At 57.6% G+C, this 23,806-nt stretch overlaps 2 protein-coding genes across 7 annotated transcripts in view; one reads left to right on the top strand and one right to left on the bottom strand.

The window, feature by feature from the left end:
• Nucleotides 1-17,104, top strand: part of SMARCD3 (SWI/SNF related, matrix associated, actin dependent regulator of chromatin, subfamily d, member 3) — a 28,364-nt gene extending 11,260 nt beyond the window's left edge. Inside the window, exons 1-13 of one of the 5 annotated variants that reach the window (XM_036899472.2) lie at nucleotides 7,093-7,296; nucleotides 10,747-10,958; nucleotides 12,667-12,709; nucleotides 13,480-13,602; nucleotides 13,722-13,880; nucleotides 14,094-14,189; nucleotides 14,357-14,458; nucleotides 14,614-14,775; nucleotides 15,699-15,796; nucleotides 15,972-16,107; nucleotides 16,401-16,523; nucleotides 16,641-16,742; nucleotides 16,944-17,104. In XM_036899472.2, the coding sequence (XP_036755367.1) occupies nucleotides 7,273-7,296; nucleotides 10,747-10,958; nucleotides 12,667-12,709; nucleotides 13,480-13,602; nucleotides 13,722-13,880; nucleotides 14,094-14,189; nucleotides 14,357-14,458; nucleotides 14,614-14,775; nucleotides 15,699-15,796; nucleotides 15,972-16,107; nucleotides 16,401-16,523; nucleotides 16,641-16,742; nucleotides 16,944-16,997 (1,434 nt within the window). In that variant the 5' untranslated portion in view covers nucleotides 7,093-7,272 and the 3' untranslated portion in view covers nucleotides 16,998-17,104. Of the gene's footprint in view, nucleotides 1-7,092; nucleotides 7,297-7,461; nucleotides 7,977-10,746; nucleotides 10,959-12,666; nucleotides 12,710-13,479; nucleotides 13,603-13,721; nucleotides 13,881-14,093; nucleotides 14,190-14,356; nucleotides 14,459-14,613; nucleotides 14,776-15,698; nucleotides 15,797-15,971; nucleotides 16,108-16,400; nucleotides 16,576-16,640; nucleotides 16,743-16,943 lie in introns of those variants that run through there. The other 4 variants (XR_005027562.2, XM_036899469.2, XM_036899470.2 and 1 more) reach the window with 4 other exon arrangements.
• A 129-nt stretch (nucleotides 17,105-17,233) lies between these two features.
• Nucleotides 17,234-23,141, bottom strand: CHPF2 (chondroitin polymerizing factor 2). 2 transcript variants are annotated; one of them, XM_036899468.2, is made up of 4 exons: nucleotides 23,016-23,141; nucleotides 20,300-20,864; nucleotides 19,416-19,598; nucleotides 17,234-18,685 (listed from the first exon to the last, which is right to left on the bottom strand). In XM_036899468.2, the coding sequence occupies exons 2-4, from the start codon at nucleotides 20,690-20,692 to the stop codon at nucleotides 17,378-17,380; spliced, it is 1,884 nt and encodes a 627-aa protein (XP_036755363.2). In that variant the 5' UTR covers nucleotides 20,693-20,864; nucleotides 23,016-23,141; the 3' UTR covers nucleotides 17,234-17,377. The 2 variants fall into 2 exon arrangements, with proteins under 2 accessions (XP_036755363.2, XP_036755362.2); XM_036899467.2 differs by having other exon boundaries at nucleotides 21,289-23,127.
• Between the last annotated feature and the right edge of the window lie 665 nt (nucleotides 23,142-23,806).

Genomic DNA, 23,806 nt, shown 5'->3' with positions numbered 1-23,806 from the left:
ACAGGCTCCCAGAGCCACCATAATTAGCCCACTATGAATCATGGCCTGGCTGATGCCTCACAGGTACCCTCCATGGCATTTGTGCCAGTCTCCGGGCTGAAGGGCTCTGCAGGCCGCCTGTTTTCACTACTCCCGTAGCCGGGGTGTGGTCAGCAGCGGGCTCCCAGGGCCTGAGGTAAGGCAGGGGCAGGCAGGCTTAGCAGCAGGAAGCCAGCCATAGCAGCGACTATTCATTAGGTGTTTTCTCAGTGTCAGGCACTGTGCTCACTTCTGCACAAACACGACCTCCTTTTAATCTTTGTGTCCAGCTGTGAGTCGGCTGTGGGGCTCTCTGCCTTGCCGACTGGGGAAATGAGGCTCAGCAAGGTCGAGTAACTTGTACAAGGTGATGGTCACTCGGTGGCTAAGCTGGGTGGGAACCCAAGCCAGGCTGACTCAAAAGCAATGGTTCTCAATCCAGGGCAAATTTCACCCTCTAGGAACAAAGGACGATGTCTGGGGATGTATTTGCTTGTTGCACTGGGAAGGGAAGGTAGTGCTTGTAAAATGTATTGGATAGAGGCCAGGGATGCTGCTAATATGGTACGATACATGAAACAGCCTCCCCAATGAGGAACTGCACAGCCCCAAATGCCAGCAGTGCCGGGTTAAGAAGCCCTGTTCTTGAGTCCAAGCTTATTGCCATCTACTACGGAGCCTGCAGGCACCCTACTCAGGGCAGTGGGCTCAGGGGAGGGCAGGAGCCCAGCAGAACTGGAGCAACGGGCTGTGCAGTAAGGGCCCTGTTGTTACAGCCCTGGCCCAAGACAGACAGGGTTGCAATGGCCAAGGCAGGGAGCCCAGATCTGAGAGCCAGGATATGGGGTCAGGGCAGGTTGAGGCGCTACCTGGGGGGATTATTATAAAGGTGGGCTGGGGGCAGTAGCTTTAGTTACAAAGGTTGTCAGGAGCCAGTGATGGTCTGCCAGGCAGGTCCAAGCCCTGGGGCCATGCCCTCCATCTCCTCCCACCCCCACTACTCCACTGTGAGTCTTCCTGAAGCCGCCTGGCTGTCACCACAGCTGTGTGAGCCCAAGAGTAAAGCATGGTCTGCTGACTTAAAGGGTCTGCTGTGTGGGAACGCTGAAGAGGCTGAGCCCAGCTCTGACCATGAAATTGTTGGTTATAGACAGGCCTTGCGAACTACCTCTCAATCCCACATACTTTCTCCTGGTCCCCCAAGAAATCTGTGGTCCTCTGTGCCTAGATGGAGCTTTTCACCTTTGGATCAGATCATTTCTCCTACCCTTCTCACGTCAGGTTGGACCCTGAGTTCTCCAGACCTGTGGCCACCAAGTGGGACCAGGAAGGCAGGAGAAGGTGGTGATGGGGTTTCCACAGAGCACCACCTGCCAATGGCCAATGGCCAGCCACCCACAGGTTGGGAAGGATGCACGCACCAAGGTAGCTAGATGGAGGTTCTTCGGAAGCATGTGTTTCGGAAGCAGCATCAGCTGCGAGTGAGGAAGGGGAGGACTTGGGGGTTGGAGGAGGAAGAAGACCTGGAAAACTCGAGTGGAGGAGCAGGAGTGGGAAACAGAATGGACCAGGAGGCCAGCGGGGCAGCAGGAGGCTGCCTGCAGTCAGTGCTCCCTCAGTGACAGGGAGACCAGGTCAGGGCGGCTGTGTGCCTTTCTCGAGCCACATTCAGGTGCCCAGGCCCAGGGGAGGTGTCAGTGAAGCTGGATTTAACTCTTATGTAAGAGATTCAAGAGTATATGCAAGTTGAATGGGACATTTTGTTATGTATATTTTTCCATAATTTGTTAAAAAGTATACCTAAGTGTGTGGTTGTGATGGGAGGTCAGAGAAGTGGACAGAGGCTCCAGTGGAGTTGCAGGCTTTGGGGACAGGGTGAGCTGGAAAGAAAGGAGGCAGGGGTCAGAGTGTGCAGTACTGGGACTGATACCAGGGTGGGGGCTGCAGTAGCCGGAATGACAAAAGTCCAGGAGATGGTCCCTGCCTGTGTGGCTGAGGGAGGGTGGAGGTTCGCCAGAGGACAGGTGGCCTAGGAACCGCCACCAGGTGTGGGAGGATGGTCTGTGAGGATCCTGCACAGGAGCAGGAGGAAGATGGGAGTCATGCTAGAGGCAGCCGCAGCCAAATGGGAGCTAGAGCCCTCGGGAAATGAAGGCGCCACATGGGGCAGTAAGAGGTCTAGAAGCAGCAGCAAGGGGCGCGGAAGGTCCCTAAACCACCACGAGGCCAGTGGCAGGGGGCTCTGAAAACACTGCCACCACTTGGAGGGGTTCAGGAAAGCAGTTCCTCAGGGAGGACCTGGCTCTTTTCACAGGAAGACAAAAGGATGTGGGCAGAAGTGGCTATGGAGGGGAGAGTAATCAGAGGTGCTGGGGGTGGGGCCCCTGTCTGCCCAGAAAGAGGAGGGCTGGGGCCTAAGGGCCTTGGGGACCAAGCGGGGTTGGAGGACCGGCTTCAGCCAGACAGAAGGCGTCCTGGGGACAGCAAGGCAACTTGTCCCAGCCAGGCAACTTGGAGGCCAGTGAAGAGGTAGTGCAGGGGGGAGGGGCTTATTGCTGCCCGAGTCTTGACAGTCTGGAGGGCCTGAGGCCACCGATCTCTCTTGCTTTGCCCCTGAACCTGGCCAGACAGGCTGGTGTTGGCCCCGAGGGAGATGGGTGGAGAGTGAGGCAGGTTCTGTGGGACATGAACCTGCTGCCCAGCAGGCAGAGCCGTGCCGCCTTCCACCCCGAGGCCACAGGAGGGCCACAGTGCGGTTGGAGCACCCCACAGGATCCCATATACACACCACCCCCAAACTCCCCCAAATGGGACCAGGCCAGTGTGGCTTGTTTTGCACAGCAGCACAAGCTGTTGGGCACGGGCTACTCTAAAGACCACGATCAAGGGCCGTGAGGGGAGGACTGGCTGGGATGCAAAGCGTGTCATCCCTCTGGGCCTGTGGGTGCTCGAGCCCTGGAGGCCAAAGTCTTCACTCCGGTGACCAGCAGTTTCAGAGGTTATTGTGTGTGCCATGTATGTGGGGTGGGGGGACAGGTCAAGGAGCTCCCCGTTAGACAGATAAAGAGAGGAAGGAGCTACTCCTTCAGCTAATCTTTATCATGCATTTGTTTACTGTATAGGACCCTGGGGACCTTAAGGCAAGGCCTTGCCCTGCTTGAAGGAGGCTGACAGCCCAGTGGTGAAGGCTCAAAGGAGGGTGTGAGAAAGGGGCCAGGCTTCACTGTGGGGTATTAGCACCCCTTACTTGGTGTGGGCCTGTTCTGTCTCTCTCTCTATCCGGCCTGTCTAGTCTATCTGGATTTCTGTCTCTATCTTGTGGAATCCTTGAATTTCAGGGCAGGGAGGCTATGCTCCTCATGAGGAAACTGAGGGGCAAGCAGGTACAACTACTTGCCCAAGGTCACACAACTTATCAGGTGTCCTACTTCTTTGTTTTTTCTTCTATTGTATTTGTTTTCTTGTGTGTGTTTGCAAAACTGATGCAGAAAGGTGAAGTCAGAGAGAAACAGACGGCCCTCTTGATAGCAGTATGGGTGTCCTGGGCACAGAAACATTCTAGAACAAAAAGGGAGGGACCCAGTACTGCTCTGGTCCGGGCAGCGCAGTGGGGTAGCCAGGAGGAGGAAGACTGTGCCGTGACGCCCCTTGGTCTGCTCTGCCAACGTCCTGTCTGCCAGCTGGAGGAGCCCCACACTAGAGGTGGAAGTTAGGGTACAGAGTCCTCTCCACAGGTGTCTGGGGGGCTGGGGTTAATCTTTGTGTCCAGCTGTGAGTCAGGCAAGTAGGCCAGGCAAATAGGCTGGGTCAGAGCTGCCCAGGGGGTTTAGTGACCAGAGGAGAAAGTGAGGGCTGGGCTTAGGAATGAGCTAGAACACAGAAATCAGGGGTCCTCAGCCTGAGCACTGCAGCGTCTCACTTCATTCTTTCTCTCTGTCTGTGTGTCCATCTGTCTGTCTCTCACACATGCACACATACACACCCCAATCCGTGAGAATGATTTCATTCCGCCAAAGAACGCTTTATTGCTGGGGGTAGGGGGGAAAGGGGGCAGCAGAAAGGGGTCTCTCCTTCAGCCTGGTTTCCTTTGTTCCTTCGCGCCTGCCCCCCTGCCTTTCCCAGCCCCTTCCTCCCCTCCTAGCCGCCTTCTCCCACCGCCCCCCTCGCCCCTCCGCCCCTGAGCTGGGTCCCCGCTACGGGCCGTGCGCAGGAGGCGGGGAGGGCAGGCCTCGGCCCCGGCCGCCCCTCGGTGGCCGCCCTCCCGCAGGGAAGGAGTTAAGTCTCGCCGCCTCCCCTCCCTCGCCCCTCCCGCCGCCGAGTCCTGCCGCTAGGCCCTGGGCTGACCTTCACCGGGAGGGAGGCCGCAGTGCGCAGGCCCGGGCCGGGAGGGCGAGGGAGGGCCGCCGCCGACGGGACGTGCCCCCCGCGCTGGCCGCCGCCCGCGCGGTCGCGGTTGGCGGGGGGGGAGTGGGGGGCGCCGAGCCCGTCCCGCCATCCGCGGCGCATCTCTGCGCGGGGAGAGGCGCTTTGCCATTTGGTGCTGGTGGTGCTTCGGCGAGGGAAGGAGAGATGGGGGGACGGCAGGGGGGACTCCGGCTCCGGGCCGCCGGGCGGCCACCCTCTGCCCGGACACGCGCACAGCCCGCTCGGAGCACGGCGTGGGTCGGCCTGTCGGGACCGAACACCCAGTCCGCCCAGAGGAAGGCCCCTGCGCGCTGGAATCTTAGCTTTCCCTGGGTCTCCTCCCCACCCGGCAGGAGCCTGCAGCTGGCATTGCTGAGCCCCCTTTTGAGGCTGAGCCACTGGGGATCCTGGCCTTTGTGAGGTGGGAGTCCTTGGTCGGGACACCCACACCGGCGCGTTTGCTTTCTTGTCTGAAGGATCCCCCCGTGTCTGCACACCTAAGGTCACACCTGTAAAAGCAGCGTGCAGACTGTCTGCTGGCGGGTGCCTCGTGAATCTGGCCTTGTGAGTGGGATGTGGAGGTGGTCGAGGTGTGCCTGTGTGCAAATCCGTGTGGCTCCTTGTCCCTCTGGCCTTTGCATCGGTGTATGTGCTGGGGGGGTGACAGGCATGCTTTATATATTTGTTGTCTGTGCACACATAAGGATGTTTCCCAGAGAGGGGGATGCAGACAGAGGCCCCAGTCCTGGGGTGGCCCAGGAAGGGGTTTCTATGGACTTGAGTAATACCAGCAGCTCTGGTACCACCAGGGCCCTTGGTCTAACCGTCTCCTGCAGTCTCCTCCTCCACCAAGACCATCCCCTCACAAAGGCTGGGTGTTCCCATTGTCCTTCAAGCCTTGCCCTTGAACTTCTCAGCTGCTCACACTGGGGTGCCCATCCACCTCCTCTGCTGTCTTCGTTTCCCAAAAGACCTCTGCAAGGGCTGAGAATGCTGAGCTTTACACAAAGCCTAGCGGTGTCTGCCCCTGCCCCAGTCTGCCTGAACCTCCAAGGTCTATGGTTTCACATGTCTGCGCTAGAAGCACCCACAGCAGGTGGGGTACCCATGGTGACTCGCTTTCAGGTAAGTGGCAGAGTCCCAGCTCTGTCCACTGACCCACTGAGCTTTGGGTGGTTGCAAGTGTTAGCAGGCACTGGCTCATGAATCCCTGGGTCCAGGCACCGGTGGAGAGTGAGACTTGAAGACCAGTCCCTGACTTCAGAGTCTATTTGGGAAACTGAGCCTAACACACATGGAGCATGGGGCATATCAGACATTAGGCAGGTAAGTGCCAATTCATGGCACAGGATAGATGGCAATGCGCATTCAGAGAAGAGAAAGATATGGGCACAGGAGTGGGACCAGGGAAGCCTTCCTGGAGGAGGTGGTGCCTGAGCTGAGCTTTAAAGGATGAATGTGAGCTGGACAGGCAGAGGAGCAGTAAAGTGATTCCAGGCAAAAGACTGGAGGGAGCAGAGGCTTAGAAATGGGAATGAGTGAGGGGTTTGAGAGGTTAGTGAACAGACTGGAGAGATTACTTCCCCAGGTTACCAGCAGCCACCTTCATGCTCTATGGCAACCATCCACCCATCCCCACCCCACCAGGGCCCAGTCTCTGTGTATGGGACCTGAGGTGAAACCCAGATAGAGATTCTGTGGGAAGAGGATCTCCAGGGCCCCTGTCAATTGGAGAAGAGGCTGGACCACATGCCCTCTCTGGCCTTGCAGAAGATTGATAGTGGGCATCTAAATGAACAGTGACTGCCAGGAGCACAGCCAGAGCCCCACGAAATCAGACTGCAGGCAAAAAAGACTCCCTAGGCAGAACACTCCCCCTGGTTCTTTGTCCTGACCTCTGAAGGCATTCTGAAAGGTCGAGGGTCAGGATCCTCCAGTGTAAGGTCTTCAGGATCTAACTTCAAATAAGTTTTCCAACAAGCCCTCCCCAGCATCGTCCCACTCTCACCTAGATTCTGACAGTGCAGCCGCAGGAGGCTCATAAGCTTGACCCACTGTTGTCCCAAAGCCCGGGCTCTTCCTCCTCCGGAGGAGAGAGGGGTGTGGCTTTTGGGAGCGTGGGCGGGGCCGGGCTCCCAGCCTAGGGATCTCAGGATTTGTGACTCCTGTTTCCTTTCCCTCCTTCACCCTGGGGACGGCCAGCTCCCTCCACACTGCCCCTTCCGGGGCTCCCTCAAAACCCACACCTACCCCTGCTTTCTTTGGGGTCTTGAGATCGGCCCTACCACACCCAGCAGCCCCAGCTCCTCTGGGTCCCCTACCCCACCCCACACCCCATTCCAAAGCCATCAGGCCCTGCTTGCCTCATTCTCTCCACCCTTCCACCCAAACACCCACCCCAGCGCCTTGCCTTCCCTAACATTTTCTCTTCCTGTTCTCCTGAGCCCAATCCACCTCCCTCTTTCCAAAATACTTCCCCTATTGCCCTCACTTTCTCACATGGAGAAAAACAAAGACTCACATACCCCGAAATAGACTCACACGGAGCTGGAAGACACAAGCCATGTCCTGCCACACACTCACCCGCACGGCGCACACACGCACTAGGGGCTCTCCTGGAGGAGGCATACAGAGAAGGCATTTGTCTGTGCACGCACGTAAACATCCACACCCACAGCCACCGAGCCTTGCCCACACAAGGGTGCAGACACACACGCTGCAGGCGAGACAAGGGCGCACACATCTGTGGACGAACGGGGACACCGCCTCCCGGGCACACCCACCGCTGCTGGCCCCGCGCAGGAGGAAGGCCTCCTCCGGCTCTGGCTCCCCCCAGATTCCTTCCAGCGAATGTTTCCCAACTTGGCCTGCCAGGTCTCTGGGGAAAGGGCCTCAGAAATGCAGCAGGAGCCACTTGGGGGAAAGTTGGAACTGACTGTTCCCTGCTTGGCCCTGCCGGCGAATTCCCTAACCGGGAAACTATTTGTGGCCAGAGCCCGGGTGGCCGGCGAGCCCCCCGCCACCTCCCCTCGCGTCCTCCCTCCCCGCGCCGCCTCCCCGCAGCCCTTGGGCAGCCTCAGGCTGCAGCGCCTCTGCCCAGCGCCCAGGAGCCGGGCTTGTCGGCGTGCGTCGCCGCTTATCTGCGCTGTTTGGACAGCGAGGGTTTGAAAGGCAGGCTTTTCTGTCCCCGCCGAGTCAACAGGCAGACCCCGGGCCGCCGGACTATTTCTGTCTTATCAGTGCAGGAATGCGGCAGCCGCGGCGGCGGCGACGGCGGCGGCGGGCGGGCGGCGGCGGCGTGGGCCGTGGGCCGTCAGGGCAGCCCTGAAGGGGCCCCCTCCCCACTCCGCTCGAGTAGAAGTGTGAGAGAGCCCAGCAGGACTCAGAGGGGAGAGTTGGAGGGAAAAAAAGGCAGAAAAGGGAAAGAAAGAGGAAGAGAGAGAGAGAGAGTGAGAGGAGCCGCTGAGCCCACCCCGATGGCCGCGGACGAAGTTGCCGGAGGGGCGCGCAAAGCCACGAAAAGCAAACTTTTTGAGTTTCTGGTCCATGGGGTGGTGAGTGGGGGAAAGTTAGCGGGGGAGGGTGAGCGAGCTGGCTCAGGCTGAATGGAGGGATGATCGGGAGGGGCCGGGAAGGGGCTCCCGGTCTCCCAACCCTCTAGCGGGGGCGCCACGGCCCATGGCCCAGCCCCAGGGCTGTGCTGGCGCCCTGGCACCCGAACACGTCGTCAGGCGCCGGCTGCGGATGAGTGCTGGGGTGGGGAAGGGAGGCGTTTGCATGGGTTCTTGTCAGGGGCTGGGGGTGGGACTTGGGGACTGCCCCCAAGTGGGGGGTCCCCTCTATACCAGATGTTGTCTTCCGTTCTTTTCCTCGTGGGCCCAGGTATTACCCCCTGCCCTGAGGGTGGGGGTGGGGGACATGGTATCGTCAGACCTGGGCTATCTTTTCATGCCTGGGACAGTGTCTGTGTCTCTGGAGCAAAAAGCAGGTGACCCTGAAGGCACTGTGAGCAGGAAGCTCTCTGGCTGAACAACCTCTGCATCCCAGCGGTAGAACTCTGGGGCTTTGCTGATGGTCTCTGCCATCAGGGTCAGAGAGAGGCCCTCTCTAGGGGCAGACCCCAAATTAAGGGGTCTGAGGATCCCCTTGGCTGACTCAGCCACAGGAAGCTAACATCCTTAATGTCTCAAAGGTGTGAAGGAAGGGCTGGACTCAGGGATTTGAGGCCTAGAGACCAAAGGGGCAGGGTGGTACCATTCTGTCACAAGCATGCTTGGAAGGCATGCAGGGAGCCTGAGGAATCCCAGGGTGACCAGAGGGGATGGGACCTCAGGCTGAGGCAGCAGGGGCCAGGTGGTGAGTGGAATGGGACTGTCAGGGGTTCCAGGACTTGGGATAGGTCCTGGGGTTGGAGCCAGGTATAGAGGAAGGAGTCAGGTTTGTTATGGCCAAATTTGGTTGTGACTCCAAGGAAGGCACATTCTCAGTGATGGAGGCCAGAGTCCTTAGAATCTTGATCCTTCATTGGGTGGCCCTGGTGGCCGGCACAGCTGTCTGGGGGCTCTGAAATCCTCCCTCTCTGGGCTTCTTCAGCAGATCAGTGAGTATTGAAAAATGGAAGAGCAGCTAATAGGGAAAAGGGGCTTCCCTGGGGCAGCCTGTCTCCCAGTGCCAGGGATCTCTGGAGTAGCTTCCCAGGGGTGCCAGTACCTCACTGCTTGGTGGAGTTGCTTTAAAAAGGCCCTTCTAGAGAACTATACACTTGGAATTTTTATTTGGACAACTTAGAGCTTCAGTTTTGGTGTGTCTGCAAGTCACACAGCTCCATTCCCAGTGCTGGTGGGGCTGCGACTGGGTTCCATTCTGGGCTGCCACCCTGGAGGTGTGAGTGACAAGGTCAGGTGGGGTGGGGAAGGCAGACACATGAACAGGCAGGTTTCACTGTGGGAGAGATGGGCAGAGACAGCTGGTTGGCTGGGGCTTAGGGTTAGACATAGTGCAGGAGCGACAGCAGGGAGAGTTGGCAGAGTCACCAAGCTCAGGGTCAGGGTTCCTCCTGTGCCCAGGGCCCGCTGCACCCCTAGGGGTGAAGTGGGTAATGTTTAAGTGATAACGGGGGCACAGGGTCTGCATTCCTTGCTCTCTAATCCTTCCTGCTCTCCTTGTCCCAGCCCCAATCCCACCCACCCTCCAATTTCCAGCCCCTCTGGCCCTCCCCAATCCCACTTCTGGAATCTGGCCAAGTAGGGTTTAAAAAGTCTGTGAAACACTTCACTCTGAATTTGCATCTCATCTACATCCAATCTGAAGTGGCAAGGGAATATACCTGCCTCGTTTCCCTCTCCATGCCACCCCTTGAACCCTGACTTCTGACCCCACTGGGGCAGGTGGGTGTGAAGTAGAGGAGGTAGGTAGGATGAGACCATCTCTGGTGAGCCAGGCAGACAGGAAGGGAGAGATGAATGTAAAAAGAAATGCTGCTGCCTTGACCTACCCAAACCCTCTGGGCAGCTCACCTCCAACCCAGCTCCCCATGGGTCTCCTAATCAGAGAATCCAGGCAGGGTTTGACCTCAGCCTCCGGTTGCTTCCAGTCCCACCTCCAGTCTTCATCTTGGAAGCAAATTATGGGGATGGGCTAAATCTGCCAAGAGGGTGGGGGTTAAGGCTGAGGGGTCAAAAGCAGGGGCCCAGAGAGGAGAGGCTGGAGATGGGCAGGGTGAGTGCAAGGGAGAACAGTCCAGGAAGTGGAAAGGGAGGCGGGGTGGGGAAGATGGGCAGCAGAAGTTGGAGTGGGGAGCCCAGTTCCTAACCTAGATGAAGCAGCAGAGCTCAAAAGCCCTGGCCCCTCAGGAAACCGCCGCTAGGTGCAGCCTTGTGGCAGGAGGAGCTGTGCGACCTTGGCTAGGTCGCTTTTCTCCTTGAGCCACGGTTGTCTCATCTGTCAAGTGGGGATGGAAGGACCCACTCATTCTGTCTTGCAGAAGACAGTGTGGATGTGAACGTCCTTTGAAAAGGTTGAAAGGCGCCATTAATATTCATTTTCGGGGTACCTTCCACGAATCCGAGGCTGGCAATGACCTGTGCAGTTGCCTGGCTTCAGTTAGCTTCCAGCAGCGAGACGCAAAGCCCCCTCCGCCAAAGCCGCGCGGTTCCGGCGGCCCTGCCCCTCCCACCTCTCGCGCACGCTGGCGGCATCAGGGTCACCGGCCTCGGGGCTTGGGATGGGGGAGACGCGGCTGACCGCGCCTGGAGCCCAGGCCCGGGTCTGACCGGCGGGCGCCTGTTTCTGCTTCACCCCTGCCCCCCCCGCCACCCCGCCCAGCGCCCCGGGATGCCGTCTGGAGCCCGGATGCCCCACCAGGGGGCGCCCATGGGCCCCCCGGGCTCCCCGTACATGGGCAGCCCCGCCGTGCGACCCGGCCTGGCCCCCGCGGGCATGGAGCCCGCCCGCAAGCGAGCAGCGCCCCCGCCCGGCCAGAGCCAGGCCCAGAGCCAGGGCCAGCCGGTGCCCACCGCCCCCGCGCGGAGCCGCAGGTGAGTGGGGCCCAACGCGGAGGGGGCGGCCGCAAGACCCGCAGGGACAGGGTGGGCGAGGAGCGGGAGTGGAAGGGGCAGGGAAGAATGATCAGCAGGGAGCGAATCGTCTTGGGCGGGATGCCCTCGGGGGAGGTGAGCTGCGGGGCACTGGTCTGGTTCCTTTGTGTGCCCACTGTAGAGACTGAGGCTGCGGCCGCTGCGCCCTTCTCCTGGTCACCTGCTCCGTCCCTCTCTCCACCCGTGTCCCCAGGTTCTGGGTGATGCCTCAATCTTTGGGATGGGGGCGGGGCTGGCAGTAGGGCTAAGGACAGAGCTTTAGGGGCTGTGTTTCTCAAAGTGTGGCGGTCCAGGGCGCCTTCCTCGGAATCCTTTGGCGGGACTGTTTTAAAGTTCCACTCCACATCTTCTAAATCCACATCTCTGGTCAGGGGAGTGGAACCTGTGCATTTGCCCTGAGGGTGGTGTCTGCCAGGTTGTGCTCTTAGGCACCCAGAGGTTGAAAAACTGCCATAATCTTTCCTCTGGACTAGGTGGGCCCCAAGCCATCAGGGGCCAGCCCGTTTCCTTGTGTGAGCCAGCTGGTGGCACCCCAAATGTCCCTGCTGGCGCCTGGCAAGAGAGATGCCCCTTTGGGTTTCACTAGTTAGTCAAACACAAATGCTCCCCTTTGCACACCAGATGGAGTCCTTAAAAAAGGCATACTATGGATTTTACCTCATTATTAAATATTTTTTACACATCAAGGAAAATACACCATTTTGTAGGAATCCCTTAATTAATCTTCTGCAAAATGAATCGTCCTTTTATACAGTAAACAAGTCCCTATTTTATCTTGTTTAAACGGAGAGTTTCACTTAGATAATTTGTTCAAAACAAATGATCCTTAATGAAAGTTGCTAGCCTAGCCTTATAATAGATTTTTGGACAGCGGGGGGGCAGTGGCGGAGAACACCACAAGGGGGCAGTGCGGAGCCACCCTTTAGGCTAGGTTCTAATCTCAACTCACCAAGGATTTTCTGCGGTGCTTTTGGGAGAAAAGCACTTTCTTTAGCGGGTCAAGAAGGGTCCAAGTCGCAGCAGCTACCCCAGGTCCAGCCTGCAGTCACATCCCACAGGAAACGTCCCTCACACACTCTCTGGATGCCTATGAATGTAACCCAGGGCTCTATTGACGGGTGGGCCATGGGCCTGAGCACCCCCTGCCCATCAGTGTCTCTGTACTAAGCCTGGGTGGCCAGAGTGCAAGTCCTCCCCAGCTTCATGTCATCACCTACTGCCCCAGGAATGGGGGTTGTCAGCTCCCCTCCTTCTAAGCTCAGGCCACCTTGGACTGTGCACCCCAGTTTATCAGAAAGGGAAGGTCCTCAGAATCCATCCTCCCTCCCCAATTCTCCCCCAGATACTTCTGCATCTCCCGCCCCATACACTTGGCCTTCCTTAAGTCTAAATTTCTCTGGCCCTGAGGATGTGGTGGATTAGGAAGAGGCTCCCAGGCTAGAGAAAGCACGGGGTCACCTCTGCTCCCTGTGAAGGGACAGAACTCCGTTGCCACGCACCACCATCATAGCCTCTTGGGCAGGCAGATGAGCGGGCTGTGGGAACCCCAGCCAGGCGGGCAGAGATGTCGGGATAATTTAGCAGGTGGCCTCGTTACTCCCAGATCTGTCGCCATGGTAACCCGGTTTTTTCTTTAAAAAATGTACAGTGCCAAGAGAAGGAAGATGGCTGACAAAATCCTCCCTCAAAGGGTGAGTGCCTTTTGCAGCAGCCCCCAGCCCACCCCCAACCTTTTGCCGCCCCGCCCTCCCCTCCCCCCTCAGGAAACAAGCTTCAGAGCCACAGTCACTTTCACTTTTTGTTTTAAAAGCTACTTAAGAAGTGAGGCTCCCAGGCCAGAGGGAGGTGGTGGGTGGAGAGGAGGAGCAGAGCCATAGGGGATAGGCTACTGGACCTGGCGTGCAGTGGACTGAATTCTGGTGAAGACATAAAGGCGAGGGACAAAGAGGGGACAAGAGCTAGGGGATCAGAGGCTGTCAGGGGGAGTGAAGGGAACAGAAGCTGGCCAGAAGGCCAGAGAATCAGGGGAGCAGGCTGAGCTGGGTGTGGGATAGCACAGTCGAGGCACTGGTTAGAGTGATTGGGTGAGGTGCCAGGGACAAGCCAGCAGTGACATCTCTGTCTCAGGGTCCCCAGGGTCCTAGCAACTTTACAGATACCCCAGGGAAGCCCACAGGCCATGTAACAAGGGAAAGGACAAGAAGAAGTGAAGTCCTAGTGCTTGCTGGGTTCCATGGTAGCTGTGGCCTCCCCTGGTGCAGAAATGCCAATCTCCTTAGAGGGATAAGCAGCATTTATCCCCAGGGTCAAGGCCCTTACTACTGGTTACAGAGACCTGGGGAGAAGTCCCGTTTATACCCTTACAGTTGCACCTTTGTACCGTGGGACCCAACACAGCACATGCACATGCCACCTACAAGATGGCTGAGTCCGGTTCCCTGCCCTGCTCCTCTTCTTCCAGATACGGGAGCTGGTCCCTGAGTCCCAGGCTTATATGGACCTCCTGGCGTTTGAGAGGAAACTGGATCAAACCATCATGCGGAAGCGGGTGGACATCCAGGAGGCTCTGAAGAGGCCAATGAAGGTGCCTTGGGATGGGGGCAGCAAGAGGGCTCTAGGTCCTGTTCCCAGAGTGGAGAAGCGGTGTTGCCCCAGGAGCGGGAGCTCAGTGTTCGCTGCATACTACACTCTTTATTTTTACAGCAAAAGCGAAAGTTGCGTCTTTATATCTCCAATACTTTTAACCCTGCGAAACCCGATGCTGAGGATTCTGATGGCAGCATTGCCTCCTGGGAGCTGCGGGTGGAGGGGAAGCTCCTGGATGATGTACGTCCTGGCCCAGGTCTCTCCAGGTGTCCTGGGGTGGGTATGGGGCTGAGCTGAGGACAGAATAGACACGTGCACTGAGGGTTTGGGAGTCAGGGTTCGGCCAGGGGTGGGTGACCTAGAGACACTTTGGGTGCGGAGGCCTGCTTCTAACTGTGCTGCCCTACCCAACCAGCCCCACCCACTCCCAACTCATTCTGCCCCCACAGTCCCTGTTCTGCCCCCACGGTCCCTGTTCCTCTCTCACAGCCCAGTAAGCAGAAGCGGAAGTTCTCTTCCTTCTTCAAGAGTTTGGTCATTGAGCTGGACAAAGACCTCTATGGCCCTGACAACCACCTAGTTGAGGTAAGACCCAGGCCCTCTGCTCTAGACTTGCCCCCTCCGCCAGACCACAGTCCCTGAAGAATCTAGAGCTCAGTCCCATCAGCTGTACAGATGTGGATCATGGCCCACCCTAGGGTCCCAGGCCCTGCCAGCCCAGGTGAGGTGACCGAGCTCTTCTCCCTGGACAGTGGCACCGAACACCCACCACCCAGGAGACGGACGGGTTCCAGGTGAAGAGGCCGGGGGACCTGAGTGTGCGCTGCACGCTGCTCCTCATGCTGGACTACCAGGTCTGTGCATCCTGAGAGGCCACGTTCTCCTCCTGGCCCTGCTCCAGAAGCATGTTTCCAAGGAGCCTAGTCGCTACATGCCTCCCAGTCCTAGGCTGCCTGGTCCTGAGCTCTTCCTACCCACTCTTCTAATTTCCATGGTCACCTTTTCCCAGCCTCCCCAGTTTAAACTGGATCCTCGCCTGGCCCGGCTGCTGGGGTTGCACACACAGAGCCGCTCAGCCATTGTCCAGGCCCTGTGGCAGTATGTGAAGACAAACAGGCTGCAGGATTCCCATGACAAGGAATACATCAATGGGGACAAGTACTTCCAGCAGGTACCCTCTCTCCTGAACCCAGGGATGTGGGTAGCAGGCAGAGAGAGATACAGGTCGGAGAAATGCTCCTACTAAAGTACCACCACCCTCACTTCTAGATTTCCAGGTATCAACTGTAGTGGTGGTCTGGGAGCCAGAGACCAGGGTCCTGGTCTAGGTCCTCCCATGGTGTAGCTCTGTGCTGCAGCCCAGTCATTTTAGCCATGTCAGGTGAGGAAGATCTGGAATGCTACAGGCCAACAGCTCTTGGGAACATCATATTCTTGGCACTGGGAATTAAGATGCTGGGATTCTAGTCCTGGGTCCAGACTTGGGGTACTTAGCTACTTTGAGCTTTGCTCTTTGTCTCTGCAATGGAGTAATGCCACCTGTGCCATCTAACTCATTGGGCAGTTAGGAAAATCACACTGCTGTCAAAGTGATTTGACAAAATTCTACCAAAGTAGAGATTATTAGTAACTTCTAAATAAATACAGCAGATAAACGCGAGGAGTAAAATTAAGTTGGTGTTTATTGAGCACTTACCACATGCCACACATGCCAGGCACTGCTCCAGTGCTTGTGTGCACTGGTTCACTTAATGCTCACAACCACCCCGTGACAGAAATGCTGTTATTATCCCCACTCCAGACAAAAAGAAATGGGCCTGATGTGGCAACTCATTCACGGTGGCATAGTAAGCCATAGAGGCAGGAGTGAGCCTAGGCAGGCCGACCCGGGGCCTGTGCTCCCAACCACTACACTGACCAACCCACCTCCCTGCCTGCACCAGCCCCACAGACACCCTAGGACCAGCAATGAGCAATGAGGAATTAAGACTTGATCCTGGCTTCTTGTGGCCTTCCGGAATGGAAGGATCATGAACTGTAGTTATGTTCTTTTCAAGCATGGAAGGAAGAGTGCTCTTTTCTCTCCTCCTTCAGATTTTTGATTGCCCTCGGCTGAAGTTCTCTGAGATTCCCCAGCGCCTCACAGCTCTGCTATTGCCCCCTGACCCAATTGTCATCAACCATGTCATCAGGTGAGGCCCCAGCTTGCTCCTCAGACCAGGGAATCATTGTGGTCCTACCCTCCCTCCCTTTTCCTTCCACCAGTTTCCCCTCCCTCCCCATTGCATCTGCCCCAGGGGCCCTTGGCCTCTGCTGGGGGCCAGTGGCGGGTAGCGCATGAGCCTAAGGGCTGGACTTCCCCGGCAGCGTGGACCCGTCGGACCAGAAGAAGACAGCGTGCTATGACATTGATGTGGAGGTGGAGGAGCCACTGAAGGGGCAGATGAGCAGCTTCCTCCTGTCCACGGCCAACCAGCAGGAGATCAGTGCTCTGGACAGTAAGGTGGGGCCAGAGCCTAGAGCTGGAGGGGGACATTGACCCAGAAATGACCAAGTCTAGCCAGAACAGGAGAGAGCATGGGCCTGTGGAGAGATGGAGGGGACCGGTGGCCCTTCTCTTGCTACTTGGTGCTCTGCCCATCCCTCCCTTCCCCAGGGCTGCAGAGGCATCAGGGACCTGAGGGGACTGCCCTTCACAGGAACAGCACCAAATCCCTCCCGCAACCTGCCCCCCTCCTTCCCCTCCTCCCCCACATCACCACGACCAGGTGAAAGTGTCTGTCTTTCTACCTGCAGATCCATGAGACGATTGAGTCCATAAACCAGCTCAAGATCCAGAGGGACTTCATGCTAAGCTTCTCCAGAGACCCCAAAGGCTACATCCAGGACTTGCTCCGCTCCCAGAGCCGGGACCTCAAGGTGAAGGGGACTCAGGGAGCACTGGATGGAAGACAAGCATATTGGGAAGACAGTAAGCATTGTACAGAGGGGCTGGAGGGGGTTCGGGCTCAGGACTGACCCCACTGTCCCTCCCAGGTGATGACAGACGTGGCAGGCAACCCTGAGGAGGAGCGCCGGGCTGAGTTCTACCACCAGCCCTGGTCCCAGGAAGCCGTCAGCCGCTACTTCTATTGCAAGGTGCGGAGGGGCCCATGCACCTCAGGCCGCCCCATCCCCCACTCCACGGGAAACCTCCCTTCTCAGCCCTGTCAGCTGCCTTTGGCAATCCACACCCCCTCACCGTCTCCCAGATGCTCTTCCAGGGCAGCGGGTGGCTGGGGTGGCCCTGGCACTCACCAGCAGCACTGTGACCCTGCTACTGCTCTCATCTCTCTAAAGATCCAGCAGCGCAGGCAGGAGCTGGAGCAGTCACTGGTTGTGCGCAACACCTAGGAGCCCCTGTGAATGAGCGTCCGTGGGGGCCTTGGGGCTGCCCCATCCCCCGGGGCTCTGCTGTCACTCCTGACACCTTCTGGGTGGATTAAAGGTTATGCATCTGATAGCAGCTGCGTGTGTCATTGGCAAGTGGGGAGGAAGGGGGAAAGGAAGGCAGTGGGTCCCCCTGGGAAACCGCCTCCCAGCCCCCCAGATACTTCTCCTTCCTCCGTTTTCCCTACACCTAAAAACAGTGTGGCAGAAGATGCTTTTAATAACATTTTCTTGTTAAAAAAATACAGCAACAAGCTCTCCATCTGTCCGTCCATCTTGCCTTGCCCTGCCCAGGGCTGAGGCAGAAAGGGAACTACGAGGAGGGGCCAGGCCAGGGCAGCGCGCTAGGTGCTGTTGGCCTGCTCCTGCTCAAACAGAGCCATGGCGAGCTGGGCACGGCCCCCCAGCCCCTCCAGGTTGCTGAGGCGGCAGCGGTGGTAGAGCTCCTCACTGAGCCGAGGGCTGCAGTCGCGCAGGGAGAACTTCTGCACCAGCCCTGGCTCCACGGCCCGGAAGAGGTGGAGCCCTGAGAACCGGAGGAAAACATCCATCACCTCCAGCCCCTCCAGGGCTTCCTCCTCTTCCTGGCCTGCCAGTTCTCCAGCCAGCCGGGCTCGGGCCGCCAGGTAGTCAGCGTTGTAGAAGCAGCCCTCCGCGGAAGCCTGTCTGTCAAACCTGCCCCCTACGGGAGTCCCCCGGGAAGGCTCAGCACCAGGAGGGGACGGGGGGTCAGGGCCAGCCCCTGGAGGTCCTAGGGCAGATCTCTGTGGTGCCAGCGCTGGGTTGAACTCCTGGAAGTGGACTGGGAAGAAGGCCTGCCAGCCGGAGATGGCATTCATGCGGCAGCGGTTGAGGACTTCAGGCCCAGGCCTGGTCCACACGGTGGTGAGAAAGAAGAGTGTGTCCACGGGGTGCTTCTTAGAGACCACGTCCATGAGCCGCACCTGGGAGGGGGCCTCTGCGCGCACAGCAAGCCAAGCCAGCCTTGTCCCAGGGAACCGTCGCTCTAACTCAGCTGCTGTAGCCTTCACCCCAAGAAATGGGTCTGGGGCCCCTCGGCCGCCTTCCCGAGGCCCATAGACCAGCAACAGGGTAAGCAACGCGTGCTCTCGCGGCTCCAGAACACGGGCTGCAAAGGCCTCGAGGAAAGCAGGGGCCGCAGCAGCTTCGGCCGCCAGGAGCGGCAACACAAGCTGCACACGGGTGGCCTCAGTGACGTAGGGCATAGGCAAGATTTCCGCCCGGCTCAGCGGCCGCAGCAGGCTGACCCTGCGGGCCAGGGCCCGCCGGTGCCCACGCTGTGTCACAGCTTCCAGCAGCAGGTCCAGGGTGTACTCCATGCCCCGCGCCGGATCAAAGCGCCGGTAGCCATTTAGTAGCCGCTGCTTCTGAAAGCGCAGGCGGGGCTGATAGCGCCGATTGAGCTGCTCCAAAGCGGTCTCCACAGCGTCGCCCACATCTGCCCTGCTGGCCCCTTGCAATGGGCACTTGGGGGCCCCATCTACACAGGAGAAGGTGTGCTGCTCAGTGAAGTAGTCCCAGCCCAGCACCTCAAATCGAGTGCGCGGTGTGAAGGGGGCTGGGAGCCCAATGGGCCAGCTCAGCCCTGCCTCCCCTTCAGGGGTCAGCGCGGTCAGGTTCTGGATCTGAGCCTAGGGTAGGAGGAATACAGTTAGTGCCCTCTTGGCAGTCAGGACCCTACCCAGCTCCGGCCTCCTGGGCTCTGTGCTCTGTCCTGACTCCATCAGTGCTTACTGAGGCGCCCCTTGGCTAATCATTTAATTCCCTGTACTTTACCTTCTTCGTCCGTAAAATGCAGCAGGTATGTGAACCATACCCACCTTACACAACTGCCGTGAGAAGAGGTGGAAAATGTGCTTTTGTGGAGGACAGAGCATCCTGAAATAGAAAGCTCTCACTTTTCTCTCCCCTCCACCAAAGTACTCACATCCTCTTCATGACGGGACCTTTGTTTTCACCTGTACCCCACTTCTCACAGCCCCCACGATCAACTAGAGAATTTTATTTTTACCCTGGGCTTTTTAAGGACAGTGCTAGATGTTCAGGAAGTTCTGGCTTTTGCCTCCTTGGTGGAGAGGCACTACTGGAGAGAAGCATGAACTGTTTTGTCTCAGCACTGTGCTAAGCCCCAATCCTCAAAATTCATCTACAAACCCTTTGACCTGCATCCAAGTCATGCCAGGGGCTTCTCTTGTGACTGGCTTGGACTCCCAAGAGCCCTTTCTCCCTGGAGCTGTCTTACAGTTATTACGGTAAGCTCCCTTCTACCCCGCCCTGCCTCCCCTCACTCAGCGGCCTGCTCCTTGTGAGCCTGGACACCTAAGGCTGCCTCTGACCTCCAGCCGTGGTCCCCTGGCTCACCTGCAGTTGTTCTATTTCACTGTACGCCTGCTCCAGCTCCAGAGCACTGAAGCGTTTGTGGAGCCGGTACATGAGGGTTCCCTCAGAGACAGGGTACACCGCGAAGGCACTCAGGAAAGCCGAGCTCCCCTCCTTCTCAGGGTCTCTATTTTTGGCCAGTTCAAATGAGCGATACTGCTGCCCCTAGAGAGACCAATTAGACCAGTCAGTGCCACACACGGAGAGCTGCCTGTCTGAACTACCTTCCGCTCAACTCAGCATTCACAACTATTACTCCACTGCCACAGAAGGGAGGAGGGAACAGGAGCTCATTGCAGTGTCCCTTTCACCTTGGCCTTATTCTCACTGCCAGATTTTGGAAAGGAGAATGTTACGTGGGCAACTAGGTAATGCCCTTTTCCCCCAAAGAACCCGTTTCTCAAGGGAATGAAAGCCACGAGCCAGTAAATGCTGCCAATACTCTGGCTTGGGAGGATAGCCCCCTGCGGGATCACCCCCTCCTCCCCAACAAACAGGGCAGCTCTCTGTGCTAAAAAAGTGATTACCTTCCTCCTCCCCAAGAGTGGCCCTCTCTAGGACATTTCCAGATCATTCACGACTGTGTGTGTCAGGGGAGGGGTCGGAGGACAGGGGGCAAATGAGAGGACCGGTAAGTTGGGGCACTTTTCTGTCTTACTCGGAGGGTTCCCAACAAGATGCCACTTTTGATAGCCCCAGGATTCTAAGACTGCAGTGAGCAAGGAAAAGCCAGAGGGGCAGTCGGTGGCTGGGAAGAGCCAAACACCTAGGTGGTGCAGGGAAGGGGTGAGTGCCACCCAGACTAGAAACCAATCATTCAGTCACTAACTTGTTAGGTACCAAGATTGACTTGGAAGGGCTGTCACCTGATGCTGTGAGACACAGCCGATGCCCAGAGAGTCGATGAGGCAGCGGCCAAGCCACTCATCAGGACGGGCACTGAGAATGTCTCCTCGGCAGCCATCCAGATGTGGCCGCAGTCGAAGCAGGAGACTCCGTGACAACAGGTAGCCATAGCCCCCGTGGCAGTACCGGGCCTGCTCGCCTGCACCAATGAACTCTTCTGCTCGGCCCAAGTATAGGTCTTGGTTGATGCTGAGGTGGCCAGCAAGGGCTGCCAGGCGGGGGGCCTGCACATATGTGTCATCCTGCATGATGAAGAACCAGTCGTAGTCGGCCCCAAAGTGTGTGTGAAGATGGCGCAGGGTCTCTGACATGAGCCAGGCCGGCCGCTCGTCCCCGTGAGATACCACCTGCATTCCTGCTGGAGTCCGAGCCCCTCGCTGCCCAGTGAAATAGACTAACCGTGGGAAATGGTGAGCCACTGTGCGGTTCACAGCCACAGCCAGAGTGGACAGTGTGGCCCGGGAAGTCAGAACAGCCACTAATAACCGCTCACGAGAGCCCAGCTCTGTCTGGATATACCGAGTCCTGTGGAGAGACCAGCATGCCAAGAGTCAACTCCCTATTCTTTAGGAACCCAGCTTATGCAGCATAAACATCCCCCGAATGAGTTGGGGCTGAGAAGAGATGAGAGAGACCTCTTCATCAATATTATTGAGCTACTGGAGTGAACACCCACTGAGTAGCTGACACTGAAATTCATTTGGGGAGGGTCTACTAAGGATGCATTAGACTTAATTTCTGCCTTATTTATGGACATCCAACACTAACACCAATGGGTGAGACGTTCTCCCACCTGAGAAGAGAAAAAAACAGGATCAAACCATGATGGATAATAAGGCAAAGAATTGCTCCAGAGGAGCCTGACACTGATTGCCAGTGAAGGCAGAGGCAAGGGCTTAGAGCAGTCCTGAACCGGGGTCCGGGGACTCCACACACATGTAGCTCTCACCTGAGCACCTTCTTGTAGGGCTTATTGGGATCCCTGTAGTAGGGGACAATCCGGGGTTTAAAGTCTTCATCACTTTGATCGAGCCGGGTTCTTGAATCTGGATTCTGTGGCCCTCCCAGTTCCCCGACAGCCTCTACACAGAGTTCTTCTCCCTCACCCTGGATCCAGGAAACCCGCAAGAGGCTCAGGCTGCATCCCAGGGACAGCCCTAGGATGAGGGGCAGTGCTGGTCGCAGCAGAGCCAACAGGGAACTCAGTCTCATGGTGGTGGGCCCTGCCACGTGCATGCCCCAGAGGGCACCACTGCAAGGATTGATCAACAGGTTGGTGGGTGCCAGGCCAGCAGTAGGCCAGCAGTTCTAACTAGGGAACCTGAGTTCCATGAAGTCAGTAAGAGAGTAAGGCCTGAAACTCGCTTTGGGCTTTCTTTCCAAGACTTCCAGGCCGAGCATCTCCAGACAGCGTCTGCCTGGTTTTCACTCCTCAGGGTGCCAGACCTAACCGTCAGTCCAAATAGTAATAAATATTACAATCAGTTTTACTCACTATTAGGATTATGGTCTGTCTTCCAGTAGAAAGGGGAGGTAACAAAACTCAATCCTGTCAAAGCTAACCCAAAAAGGAGGACTACAGGCATTGGTAGACTGGACTTAAGTCAAGAGACAGCAGCAACTGATAAAGGAGGTGGGAAAAGCACATGCTCCAACAGAGCAATGGCCCCTAGCTAGAGAAGCCTGACTCGGTAGGCCTTTCCCAAATTGCACCTTGCTCAGGGCAAGTTTCTCTCTCAATTTGCCAAAGGGGCTGCCAACTAGCTGCTGAAGGCAGGCACAGGGAAGGGGCTGGGACGCCTTTCCACTCTACTCCTGGGTGTTGAGGAAACACACCGCCAGAGCAACCCCTCCTCCCAGTCAGGTGTGGTCAGGAGCCACTTTCATGGCACCCAGAAGTCCTGCCCATCCAAATGAGGTGGACAGATATGGTGACTCAGCACTGACAGCCTCTCTCTCAGAGAAGCGCAATGGCTGATGGAGCCATTCTGCAGGGCATTCTTCTCCAAATCACAGCTGCGTTGAAGCTGGTGCTGCCCACCTTCCTCTATGAGCCAGGAGGCAAATGACAGTAACTCCTGCTGAGTTCGAGCAATTCGATGTCTGTTTTATCCGGGTCCCAGGCACCCAAACCAAACTAAATCAAGAGGTCAAGCAGCAGCTAGAGACAACGCAAGGCTCCTGTGAAAACAAACGGAGGCTCGGCGGGCTTCGGATGTGATCGTCGCCAGGCCCGGTGCCCCTACTCTACCTCCCAGCGATCGAAGACCAATTCTAGTCTTGGAAAGCAGGCCCAGAGCGAGTTTCGGCCGTTGGCCTGAAAACAAAACCGACTGCGTCACGCAGCTGATGAGGAGGGGCAGGGGGACCCAGCTCGGTTTGTCCCCGCCGCGCGCTACGGCAATGGAGGTCGCGGCTGGGAAAGGAGGGGAGAGACTGTTCTCGGGCCCGTCGGCGGGGCGAGGGCCCTCACTGCGCGAGCGGGCGAACGACAGCACAGGGGGAGGCCCCTGTGGCAGGGTCGGGGGCGGCAGCGGACGGATAAAGGGCTGCCCGGGCGTGGCCGACGCGGCCAGCGCGGTCCAGGAGCGAGGGTGCGGGGACCGACCGGCTCCTGAGCTCGGGAGCGGCGCCCTGTCGCCCTTGCAGGGGAAAGGCGGGGAAGGGGGAACAGACCCCAGTGCCCAGCCGAGGCGCCGGCTCCGCCGCTGCAACCGCTGCCACCTCACAGCCCGGCCAGCTCCTTCCTCTTCCGCTCGCTGTCAGTCCCCGTCTCTATGGTGACCGCATCCGGCCGCTCGCGCCGCCGCTGCCCCCTCTATGGTCGCCCCGCCCCTTCCCTGTACGGCGCACCCGCCGTAGGGCTACACGGTTTGTTGGCCCAGCCAGCCGCCCGGTCTCGAATACAATTGTGCATCCTACCGACGCTATTCCGAGCGGACCCAGACTGGACCCCAAGGTGCCCCAAATCTTCAACCTCAACCCCCACCTGTCCTGGAAAAAACACCCTCTCCCTCTGTGGGTAAAATTGTAATACTTCTAGAATTTCTCGCCTGCCTTTAATACATCTGCATATCAGTAGGCCTTCAGCGGTGGAATAAAGTTATGGTTTTAGTGCATTCGCATCATTCCGCAGGGATGGAGAGAAGTTCATCTCCATATCAGTGGGTAATTACCTGGGCAACAAAGGGCTTATCTGTACCTGAGCGGTGAGGATGAGGGCCAGTTTTGCTTCTGCTGGAGCAGGAAAGAGAGAAGGACCCAGACTGCAGTTTGTGAGCAATAAACGGATTTTAAACTTTATTTCTCCCTTTGACTGATTTGGTTTTTAGAGGTATTTTGCCCTGGATTTCCTTTCCCCGGACTTACACCCTCAACCAGCCTGCTTCTGCCTCCTGGACTTCTCCCTATGGGCTTTGAACCGCATCATCCACTCAGTTCAAAAATGTGTTTGCCTACTAAGTTCC

This window comes from Manis pentadactyla, chromosome 7, assembly GCF_030020395.1.
Source record: "Manis pentadactyla isolate mManPen7 chromosome 7, mManPen7.hap1, whole genome shotgun sequence".
In the NCBI taxonomy this organism is placed as follows: domain Eukaryota; kingdom Metazoa; phylum Chordata; class Mammalia; order Pholidota; family Manidae; genus Manis; species Manis pentadactyla.
The sequence above is the reverse complement of the archived record's forward strand: the minus strand, read 5'-3'. Positions and strand labels throughout refer to the sequence as shown.